The 12433-nt window shown below is 45.9% G+C and overlaps 1 protein-coding gene across 7 annotated transcripts in view; it reads right to left on the reverse strand.

Annotated features, from left to right (window-relative positions):
* Nucleotides 1–12433, reverse strand: part of UBR2 (ubiquitin protein ligase E3 component n-recognin 2) — a 143151-nt gene that overhangs the window by 110466 nt on the left and 20252 nt on the right. For 2 of the 7 annotated variants that reach the window (XM_069768571.1, XM_069768574.1), the window contains exons 6-13: nt 10707–10845; nt 9406–9468; nt 8753–8873; nt 7452–7559; nt 7261–7349; nt 6211–6309; nt 6041–6139; nt 427–590 (exon numbers count right to left, since the gene is read on the reverse strand). In XM_069768571.1, coding sequence (XP_069624672.1) covers nt 427–590; nt 6041–6139; nt 6211–6309; nt 7261–7349; nt 7452–7559; nt 8753–8873; nt 9406–9468; nt 10707–10845 — 882 coding nt within the window. Of the gene's footprint in view, nt 1–426; nt 591–4113; nt 5510–5547; nt 6140–6210; nt 6310–7260; nt 7350–7451; nt 7560–8752; nt 8874–9405; nt 9469–10706; nt 10846–12433 lie in introns of those variants that run through there. The other 5 variants (XM_069768573.1, XM_069768577.1, XM_069768572.1 and 2 more) reach the window with 3 other exon arrangements.

A 12433-nucleotide genomic window follows, 5' to 3' on the forward strand; every position in this document is an offset into this window, starting at 1 on the left:
AGAAGGAAGCAAAGTATGCCAACAAAGAGATAAACATAAAAACTGTCTAAATACACCCCAAATTTATCTCCCGGCAAGTTCATGATAATTTTGATGCTTTTTAAAGACTGATTATTCGATATTCTGCATTGGCTTTCACCAGTATAGTATTTTGCCAGTCACCAGTATATTAACTGTGTATGTTATTAAATAGCTTAGGCCTGATGAGACAGATGTACTTACTTGTCAGAATGGATCCTTTTAAGTCAATTTCTGCCCGCCTAGCCTGAATGACAGCTCCTCAGGGTCCCTCCTCCCTGCTGAGATCTGACACTGCTTAGTACAAGCTGCAGCTGTCAGTCTGGGTGGATGGACCCATAAGGAATTCTAGATGGATGCAAAACAATTGCTCATTTTAATATAATGCGACTTTTGAGAGGAACTTACTTCAGATCCAGAATAAGACTTTGAACTCTCCGGAACTTGAAAGCTTGCACTGCTGTGTATCTCTCAAACTGAAATCTGCCCTGGATATCCCGATGCCTTAAATGATCCATGAACGTCTTTATTATTGTAGTCATCAGGTTTTCTTCTGTGATCAACATCCGAGCCTGGGACAGGAAGAAATAGTCCATTTTCAAGGGTAGAATTACCAATAATGAATAACAGACGTTCAGAGATGCAAACTTCCTTTTCCTTAGACAATGCCGAAATATTCAGTAACATGGTACAGAAAATGTTGTCCCTTACAGCAGGCCCTGTCCCTGATCCGGAGAAGACCAGCAGCCCTGAGCGGTGTGGTGACGAAAAACTGCTGCCCTGCCCAGAAGACTGGCATTGGTAGTCACCACTAGCCATTGAACCGGGAGAAAGGACTGCCCCTAGTTGAGGGAAGAACTCAATGTTCACCATCTGAGAGTCTGCCTGACCCGTGGGGATAGGCGGCAGTTGAGGGAGAAAGGGTTCCTGTCCCAAGCTGCTAGAAGAGGATGCTGTAGGGGACGGAGGTGCATCTGTGCAAAAGGAACCCCTTTGATTGCTGCCATTTTCCCCAGTACCCTCATCGCAAAGCGGATGGAATGAGGGGATGACTGAGAAAGTGTGCGGGCTCCTTGCTGAAGGGCTAGGACCTTGTCTTGAGGGAGAATCACCAACCCTCGGGAGGAGTCCAGGGTCATGCCTAGAAAGGATATCTGCTGGGCTGGAATGGGGAAGACTTGGCTAAGTTTATCAGCTAACCCAGACGAGAAAGAGTATCGCAAGTGATATGAACAGACTCCGCGGAATCTTGACAAGGAGGTCGTCCAGATAGGGTAGGACGACCACGCCCCAAGAGTGCAAGATGGACATGACGGCCGCCATGACCTTTGTGAACACCCTAGGAGCAGTAGCGAGGCCGAAGGGTAAAGCCGTGAATTCAAAGTGCTGGTCGCGAATGGCGAAACGCAGGAACTTTTGGTGGGGAGGAAAAATCCGGAGCAGCAGATAAGCATCTCAAATATCGATGGATGCTAGAAACTCCCCTTTTTCCATTGAGGTGATGACTGAACGCAGAGACTCCATGCGGAAATGACGGACCTTGACAAACTTGTTTAGAAGCTTGAGGTTTAGTATGGGTCTCACTTTTCCATCCTTTTTGGGGACAACGAACAGGTTGGAGTAGAATCCCTTGAACCTTTTGTTTTCCGGAACCGTGACAATGACGACATTGCGGCGCAAAGAGTCTATGGCTCGGGAATGAGCCTTTGCCCTTGCTCTTGATGCTGGAGGTCGGGAAGGAAAGAAATGAGCCTGGCGAAGCGAAGATAAATCGATTTTGTATCCGGAAGACACCAGGTCTCTGACCCATTCGTCGTGAACGACTGAGAGCCAGGCCTGGTGAAACAGAAGTAGGCGACCGCCTACTCTGCTGGTGTCGACCAGATAACCCCATGAGTCATTGGGCGGAAAAGCTCTGGGACCTAGATCCCTTAGATCCAGACTGTTTGAGCCGACCTTTCCATTGCTGATTGGACCTATAGGATGTCTGGGGTACTCTGTTCCTTCGTGAAGAGCGTCCTGATCCTGAAGAGGTAGTGGTAGTGGACCAAACCGGATTGTTGCGAAAGGATCGGAAACGGATTTGTTGTGGACGCTGAAAAGGACGCCTAAGCCTCTGCTGGGGAAGAAACTTGCTCTGGCATCCGAAGATAAGCTGATCCAGATTCTCTCCGAACAAACACCCACTCTGGTAAGGAAGAGATGTCAGAGACTTTTTTGACGCAGAATCCGCCTTCCATTGTCAGAGCCATAAAGATCTTCTGATCGTGATGGCTTTTGCCGCCGATAGAGCCGCACAGTTGGCGTGTACCTGGTAATCTCCTGCCTGAGAAATTTGGCTAGACAGCTGCGCTACCTCCGGAGGAAGACTTCTGCTCTGAATGGAATTAGCCAAGGCCTCCGACCAGGAAACCATTGCTTTAGTAACCCACGCTTCAGCGATGGAAGGACATAGAGCCGCACCTGAGACCTCGAAGACAGATCTGGCGGTCTGTGGGATTTCTGTCCAGCAGGGATAGAAGGGTTTTGGATGCCAGGCGAGAGACTGGCGGGTTTACTACAGGGGACTCGGGCTAATCTTTTCTCAAATCGGCTGAGAAAGGGTACTTTGCCTCAAGCGGTTTTTGTCCTGTAAAGCACTTATCCGGTCGCTCCCTGTGCCGATTAACTATATCCCAAAACTCTGGGTGAATGGCGAATGTTCTAGGAGGACGCTTAGATATTTTGAAGTACACAGTATGATTAGGCACAGAGCCGGAGTCTTCATCAAACGTCAGAGTTTGGTTGACGGGCTCAATCAGAGAATCCACCGTCCTCAAAGTCTGGCGAACCCGGATCTAAGGAGACGTCATATTCATACTCAGAATCGAGTTTTCCTAGACGCTTGTACGTTTCTAGATTTTGTGCGGCACCTGCTAGTCGACTGTTCCCGTGTAGGGGAGGGTCCCTCTGCGTCAGACGTACGAATGCCACGATCCCCAGCAGGAACACTGAAGAATTCAAGCGCTTTGGCTAGAGAAGTCATTGATTGCGACAGAGATAAGAGCCACTCAGGAGGACTAAGGACACTGGGCTCAGTGTCAGCGGGGGGCTCCTGAGCGCATTTGGGGCCACAGGCTTTGCAGAGCGGCGAACTCTTGAGCTTTTGGAAAGCAGACTGGCAGGAGTTACATGAAGTGAAAAAGACTGCAAGAGTCTTATGGGACTTGATGTACTCCTATGTGCCCCCTTAATCAGGGTTCCCACAGAGGATAGGATACTGAAAGGGAGAGAGAGAGAGCTAATGGCAGTGCTCCTTACCCAGGTCCTGTGTCCCAGCCACGAGAATCACACTCCGCGTCGCTATCCGGGCAATCAGGAGTCTTCCTGAGCATCCGGAGGCCCTGTCAGCTTGCGACATGGTGTAGGAAGATGGCAGACGAGATTTCATGGACAACTCTCGTTCAGAACTAGAAGTGCCGGAAAAATAGGCGGGACCAAAATGCGTCACATTGGGGGCGGAGCTTCAGCCTATACAAGGCCAAAGATGGGGACTAAATTTATATCCGGGCACCAAAAACGGAACACCCCCCCCCTGCCAGGAAAAGTCTGCTGCCTGTGCCCGGACTGCTCAGAGTCCCCCCTTCTCAGCGCTTGGCTGGAGATGTCCTTCGGACAATGTTGCAGGTACCTTCGCTGTAGTGCAGGTACCTCCATTGCGCAGCTGCTGTCGTTGGTGATTTTTTGGACGATGAAGGGATAAAGATAAAAAACCCTCAATCCACTCTCCCTTTCATAGGGAGATGGGAAGGAATCGTCCGCCTCCTTGCTTCATCCGCTAGACAGTGGTGGAGCAGTGGGGGCTGCACGGACGACAAAACAGTGCCGAAGGAGAAAATATACTTGTCTGTAATCATACTAATCACTTGTCTGTTGACTAACTCAATAATACTAGTAATAAAGGTGCATTCATTATAGCAATTAAGGCTATGTTCAGCATGACACCGGCAGTCACGCCCCATCAACAGAGCAGAGAGGAAGAGAAGCCTCTGCTCTTTCGACGTCTGTGCGGTCTAAGAATTAGTTGTTGTTTTTTTTTTTAAACTCTTTTTTTTTAAAGATTACACAGGATAAAACTTACAAGCATATAATATCATAGTATAATGTCCGAATGATTCATTTACCTTTATCCATTCAATACAACAAAATGAACGCAACATCACACTCTCAACAATAGAGTGAACAAATACAGAAAAACGGACAGGTTGGAACATAGTGTATTAGAACGAGTTCCGTCATGAAGCATTGCAACTCTTACCTAAATTAGCTAGTTTCTTATCAAAATTTAGAACACGTACCAGTTCGGGCCATATCAAAAGTACACTCTTTTAGTCTATGCATATCATATATCACAGTCACTTGTTTGAAGGAACACACGTCAGGGCTCGTAATGTGAAATTGACGAAGTCATGGCATTAGAGGATAAATGCGTTAAGGGTGAGTCACACCATCTCTCCCAAATCCTGAGAAACTTCTGGGGACATCCTCTATTTCTATATAATATATTCTCATACAGTATTATATTATTAACTCATTTTTTCCACTGGTTGATAGTGGGAGGCTTCCCCCCCATCCACCTTAGTGCTATTGCTTTCCTAGCAATAAATATAACCTCCCGGGGAAATATCCTATCATAATGCGACCACAATTCTTCATCCACAATACCCAAGATGCATATCTCTGGGACACACTCAATAGGTATCCCAATTATCCGTTCCAATTTAATTATCACTTCACTCCAGTATCTTCGTATTATACCACAATTCCAAATAAGATGCCAGAAATCTGCTCCTGGTTTAAGAATTAGTATTGATAAATATTTCCAATTGTTTTTGTTTTTTACTGTGGAAGCTTATAGGTAGAGTTGAGCAAAAAGATTCACAGGACCTTGGCCCGGCGGCCTCGGAGGCAGACTGCGGCCTCGGAGGGAGTCTGCGGCCTCGGAGGGAGTCTGCGGCCTCGGAGGGAGTCTGCGGCCTCGGAGGGAGTCTGCGGCCTCGGAGGGAGTCTGCGGCCTCGGAGGGAGTCTGCGGCCTCGGAGGGAGTCTGCGGCCTCGGAGGGAGTCTGCGGCCTCGGAGGGAGTCTGCGGCCTCGGAGGGAGTCTGCGGCCTCGGAGGGAGTCTGCGGCCTCGGAGGGAGTCTGCGGCCTCGGAGGGAGTCTGCGGCCTCGGAGGCAGACTGCGGCCTCGGAGGTAGTCTGCGGACTCGGAGGTAGACTGCGGACTCGGAGGCAGACTGCGGCCTCGGAGGCAGTTTGCGGCCTCGGAGGTAGACTGCGGCCTCGGAGGGAGTCTGCGGCTTCGGAGGCAGACTACGGCCTCGGAGGCAGACTGCGGCCTCGGAGGCAGACTGCGGCCTCGGAGGTAGACTGCGGCCTCGGAGGCAGACTGCGGCCTCGGAGGTAGACTGCGGCCTCGGAGGTAGTCTGCGGCCTCGGAGGTAGTCTGCGGCCTAGGAGGTAGTCTGCAGCCTAGGAGGTAGTCTGCGGCCTCGGAGGTAGACTGCGGACTCAGGATCTTTGGCCCTGCGAACATCCCCCTACCTGCCCGCATCCTGAACAACTCTTCTGATTATTAGGCCCCAAGAAGGGTAGCCCTGAAAAAGCGTTGGAAATACCGGTAGGTAAGACGAGATTGGCATGGTTCAGGTTTAGCGGCCATGGACTACTGTAATGGCTGCAGGACCAGTGACATACAAATCATCTTTGTGTTGCTCAACTCTAGCTATAGGCTACAAATCCCACTGAGTTTATTAACACTGGGACACGTCATGACCTTCTGTTGGAGGTGAACGTCAGGAGTTCCTTTAGTTTACAGAGCATACAGTATGATGTTAAAAATGCCCTAAATACATACACAAGTGAAAAAAAGGGACAATGAACATTGCCATGTGTTGGTTTTGTGGAGTTACATGTCACGTGTTAATACTTACTAGTTTACGGACGGTATGTGTCTGGCTGCGCAAAGTAACTCAGATACTTACAAGTGAAGGCACCGTGATTATCTGTACCGAGAGGTCAATGATTGAGAACTCACTGTCGTGGTCGTCTTTGACATAATCAGTCTGCAATCGCTCATAGTTCTAGTGAGAAGAAGGTAAGAAAAGACAAGGGGTGGCATCTATCAGTTCAAAAACAATGGGCATTTACTCACCATTGTGGGTACAGTGAAGAGTTGCACAGACAAAGCAGCCACGGACACTGCTCGCTCGTGATCATCCTCCATAAAATCTTTCTGCAACTGCTGGTAATTCTAAACAACAAGGGGGAAATTCACCTCTAATCCACACTGGCCTTTCATGGTAATCTTAAAGAGCTTTAACGTTAAAGGGGCTAAATGGGACTCGAAATGCCCATCTGCTACATCACCGTAAACGTATTGCTATATTATCTGCTGTACCTCTTATCATGCCTCCTCCTGGACTGAATGTTAAGAGACCTAAGCAACATTAAACACAAGGCTAAGATGAAAACAAACGTCTGCAGAAAATCAGATCTTAAAGGGGTACAGTGGACTGCTCTTAAGACGGACCCCAAGTATCAGATAAGTCCTGATGGTATAAATGAAGGTGCTGTGGTACTGGAGCAAGTGTCAGGGCCCCTTCATTGATTACCAGGCACCTTTAATACTGTCCTCCTCAATAATGGGTCCAAGGAGATGAAAAAACACTTGGTACTCCCCCTCCTTGTGGTCAGCATTGTATCTCCAGCCAGTCTGCTAAGATCAACATCCGAAATAGAGTATTAAGTGAGCGCTGCAGCCAATCAGTGTGCGCTGATTGTGTGCAGCGTTCACGTTTTATTTGTCTGAGCGGAAAAAAGATTGGCTGCAGCGCTTATACAGCGCCCTTGATGTCAATTACAGCAGATGGAAGATGCAGCACTGACTAGAGAGGAGTATAATTTTTTTTTACCTTCCTGCCCAATTGAAAAAAAGGGTTATCCATTAAAGGACAACCCCTTTAACTGAGTCTATATATAAAGGGAGCCACAACACTTTCCTGGATGGGTTGTACGCCGCATATACCGCTGACCCCCGCTGTAACTAATGGGGTCCTTCAGGTTTCATGGGAATAACAGAGTGGCATGCGGGGCTGTTCTCGCCACTTAATCTGCCGACGGAGGCTTTGAAGCCCAAATCGATACGATATAATAATGAACAATAGTCCCAAAAAAAAGTGCAGGTAGGAAATTAGACACTTACTTTTGCAAAACGGATAGCAAAAAGCTTCTTGTATTTAAGGTCCATTAGTAAACTGCTCATGAAGAGCTGATGGTAGCAGTTTCTTGCACCTAGAAAAAAAAAAAAGCATGAAATCTGTTCGCGGACGGCGCAAGAGCAAATGGAAACGCAGATACAAGTCGCATCTTGTGCGTCTCTCTAACTACTGCTACCTTTCCAGAGAATGGAATCACACAGCATTAGCTTGTCCACTAAAGACGAGTTTTCACCATCTGGACCTTCTTGTAAACCGACCTGGCACAGAATCCGTCTTAACCCATCTGAAAAAATATAACATAAGGAGGAGAGTCAACACCGAGCATCAGCACGTACAGGAACATTCACCTGGCCGGGTGCATTCGTGGTATGTGTTCACATGTGCAGATTTCGTGACGTTTTCTACCCTGTACATGGAACACTTTTTTTTGTGTGGCTGCAAATTAAATATATATATATATATATATATATATATATATATATATATATATATATATATATATATATATATATATATATATATATATATATATACAAACTTCTCTACCCCAAAATAGTTTTTTTTTTTTTCTTTGGTCCGCGCCCCCCCCCCCCCAAGAGACCCTCCTCTCTCCTCAGGGTTTTTCAGGCTTCTCAACTTAGGCATCCCCGTTCCTCCACAATGGGGTTTTATTAAAATTTGTTCTTGGTTCCCAAGAAAGATGGCTCCATTCCCATCCTGGATCTCAAGCTTCGGAACAGACGAGCATGGTTTCCGTAATTTTAGAATTGAGTATCTTCATTCGTTCATAGCCTCCATGGAATTCGAGATATTCCTTTGCTTAGTGGTTATCCAGGACACTTATCTCTACATTCTTTTGCAGGTCAGCAGAGGTTTCTTCGCTTTGCAGTACGACGGGATCTCTTTCTGTTCGAGGCCCTTCCCTTTGGGCTGACCACTTTCCTCGGGGTCTTCATGAAGTTCATGGCGGCCGTAATGGCTATTCCGCGGACCAAGGGGATCCAAGTAATCCCCAACCTGGACGATAACTTTGTCAAGGCTCCAACTTTCCAAGCAAACCTGGAGAGCCTGTAAATCACTCTCCTGACTCAAGTGGATCATCAGCACACTAAAGTCATCCCTCATCTACATTTTACATATAGTTTTGCACACAATTGGATATACAAATTTTTATATCATATATATGATCTCTATGGTCATTACAAGGGGGAGTGGCTCACAGGATCCTCTGGGGCATGTCTTTAGCTATGCATAATTACCATGTGAGCCACACCCCCTAGGTAACTACCATAAAATTAAAAAAAATAAAATAAAAAGCACATATCTCTGGAAAAAAATAAAAACTGGACACTCTCTGGTGACAGGTCCTCTTTAAAATGTGGTGTGGACCTAACCTTACAGAGATGTTCTTTAGCAATGCGACTAAAGGAGAGACTAATGGTAGATTCTTAAAAAAAATATTCACTCTTACTTTACCTGAGTAACCAATAATTTGTCCCAGCCAGCCGAGGATTCTTAGTCCAAATGTCTGGTGGGCAACAATAGCTGAATGCATGACTTGGACCTTAAGAGGTTTCGTTTGGCGACTGGTGTTTCTCTAAAAAGCAAGACAAGACTAGATCACTAAAATATTATGATAAAGAGCGCTGTAATTTTTTATTTGATCTTTTAACAAATTAACCCCTTAAAGCAGCACTTTGAAGAATTTTTTTTGTAGTTAAACGTGTCGAAATACATGTCACCCTTGCTGTTTGCCAGGCAGAGTGGCAGCGTCCGGTCCTACACATCTCTGATACTACAATCAATGCAGTCATGCACTAAATCATACATTTAAAAAAATATATATTATATATATATATATATGTGTGTATATATATATATATATATATATATATATATATATATATATACAAAATATAAATATTTGTTTTAGCAACTTTTAAGTCAGACCCGAGCAAGGTCTGCAATGCACAAGATCAGGAAGTTCCAAAAATCTCCCTCATCATAGGATACATCCAAGCCACTAAGTTTAGACATTAGGCGCAGGAGTGAGGAGTCATGTCACTGCTCATCTAGCAATGTAACACTGAGTCAGGTTACTACTTACTAGAACATGAAAATCCACTCACCACGATAACGGATTTTGCCTGATCGCAGTTTTGGAAACTCCCATACAGCACTGATCTTCGCCCCTAAAACAGAAAAAAAAAATTGGGGTTAAAGGTGTTGTCCGCCTGTGAGGGCAAATTTTAACTTAAATGTAAGTATTTGGGACTAAAAATAATTTTTGCAATTCTGGTTAAATTAAAAATGTTGCAGAGTTTGGCTGTCACGATCGCCACTCTGTCTGATATGTTACTTTATGTATGGGCTGTCAGTCTGTGTTGGTTGTACTGGGTCTGGGCTGCAATCATCTGTGTCTACTTTCCTTGATTAGCCTTCTACTTAAGCATGCTAGCTCCTCCATCCAGTGTCAATCGTGCACTTGCTGCTGCCAGTGTAAGTCTGATCCCTCTGTGCTCTGTTCCTGACCCAGCCTGACTTTATTCCCTTCCTTCTCTTGTGCCTGCTTCCTGTAAACCGTCTTGTCTTCTGGTTTTCCTGACCTCGGCTTGTGAATTGGATTTCGTCTCAGACGTCCCCTTGTTGCACTAAGCCATTCCCTAGACCTGACCTCAGATTGTTTGACCCCCCTTTGCGGATTCTGTAAGTAGTATATATTTTGCTATCTGTCATTGTAGTCCTTCTCTCCACTTCTGGGACTAATATTTTCTATAGTGACTCCCGTCACACTATCACAGGCTTTGTTTCCTTCCGCTTTTAACTTTGAGCTGGTCTGTGGTCATAAATCATCTGAGAGATGATCAAAAAGACATAAAACGAGATACAAATTTTACCATCGGAGAATTAGAATCCGCTCACTGACAGATTCTCAGTTAACCCATTGAAAAGCCAGCAATTAATGAAATGCAATTGCAAAAATATTTTTTAGAAGAAATACAAGTATTAAAAAAATTGTCCTTAAATGTACACAAGCCCTTTAAATGGGTATTCTTATCTTATAAAATAATAGCAGATTGTTATGCACTACATGACGGGTGTCTAAAGTCTGGGATCCCCAACAATGCGGAGAATAAAGTGGCCACACTGTAGATGTAGTACCGTATCCCTATGAGTCCCCTCCACAGCTGACACACAGGAGAAAACAGCAAAGAAAACGCATTGCTTTGCCAGCACTATGGCCGCTATGCCAGCACTATGGCCGCTATGCCAGCACTATGGCCGCTATGCCAGCACTATAGCTGCTATGCCAGCACTATAGCTGCTATGCCAGTACTATGGCTGCTATGCCAGCTCTATCGATCAGACCACCACTGATCATAAAATGCCCGCCCGCTGATAATGCCTTTTAGGAAACCCAAGTACTTACATCTCGATCCACAGTCGTTGCAAAACTTATTGCTTCTTTCTGGCTACAATTCACAGCTTTTTGCAGAGTGTAGATGACCTGCTCGTAGGTATGGACTTCATCATTAAAAAGCATGCAGTAATAATTTTCTTCTTTCTCCCTGCGGCAAACGAAAAATGTAGACTATCTCCATTCATAACCGCATTCTAATAATTCATACATGAAAGTTTTTTGTTTTTTTTCATGCTTCAGTTTGTGTGCTTCCCAATTGCTGCAGAATGTGCACACTGTCAGGATCCTGCCCTGATTCTAGATCCAGTAGACGCTCATGTGACCATACGTATGCTATTCGCATAGTCGTGGACAAGTGCCGACTGCCAACTTTTCCAACGTTGAGAGAACTGGATGAGAAGGTGGTATGCAAAATGCCTGCTTGAGCAGACAACAAAGCAGAATCCTGACAGTGTGCACAACACTTCATACTGTCAGGATGCAGAAATCTGCAGTCCCACAGACTGACTGCAGAAATGTAGCTAAAGCCAGGAGAACCCCTTTAAATACACAATAAATAAAAATGAGATTCTTGTCCAGAGCCAGTGGGGCTTACTGAGATAGCCATGCGTGGTACTTGGTACTTCCAGTGGAGCAGCGGCACATACATGACCACTGCGCCATTCTCACAGGAGACACACGAGATCCGTTCTGGCAATCTAGTGTCATTTTAACTACCGGGATACTCTCTTAAGTGTTCCTCCCTCTATCCGAGTATTAATGCTGCAAACTCCAGCTACTGATGTAACAGCAGGAAGACTCACTGCTCTGATTGCAGCTTTGCTTCTGAGGCTTTCCCTTTGCTACGGATGGCTATCGAGGCCGCACAGAGTACACGGCCCGTCACAGAAGCAGATCAGTCAGCAGCAGGGGCGTACAGCAGGAGTATCTGTGCTGCTGGAGATAAGAAACCAGTTGCAAATATCCAGTATTGGAAAATTAGGGGTTGTCCGGCCTTGGGCTACAAGTCTGCAGTCACTCTATGTGACTGCAGACTTGTGAATGGTCACATCACGCGTGTGCCAGTTCTGGAAGCAGCAAGAGCGTGACTGTAAGTATGCAGTTTACATACATGGGGTCACATTCCGACTAGATGTGTGTAGCTTTGCTCAACGCAAGTGTATTGAGTGAGGCCGGACACGTCTAGTCGGAATGTGATCAGAAGTATGCAAATCACATAATCCCCGCTTCTGGAGCCAGAGAATCCTGACAGCGCACGGTGCGCGTTATGTGAGTATTTACAAGTCTGCAGTCACATATATTGACTGCAGACTTGTAGCCTAAGGCCAGGCAACCCCTTTGAAACTTTCACTGCAATACAAAATGCTGACAGAATTAATATGTTCACCATGGTAGTTTCCCTTCAGGTAACTTTGATTAGGGGTTATACTAAAAATAATGTAAGCTTAGGATAAGTCATTAGATAGGAGGGGGTCCGATACCCGTCAGCCCCACCGATAAGCTGTCATTAGCTCTGGAGGTGTCAGGATGTAAACAGAGATCTTTCCCAGGTACTAAGCTGCAGTTCTTGGCAACACTACCCAGTGTACGGAGTCGCGCGGTCCCGCTCCTTACATCTAGCCGCCGATAACAGCTGATCGGTGAGGTTGATCTCCAGCGATCAGATTTTGATGACCGATTCTAACCAGAGTTTATCAAAACCAAAGTATTGGAGAATCCCTTTAATATGTGCATTG

The sequence above is a fragment of the Ranitomeya imitator genome, chromosome 5, assembly GCF_032444005.1.
Source record: "Ranitomeya imitator isolate aRanImi1 chromosome 5, aRanImi1.pri, whole genome shotgun sequence".
NCBI lineage: Eukaryota > Metazoa > Chordata > Amphibia > Anura > Dendrobatidae > Ranitomeya > Ranitomeya imitator.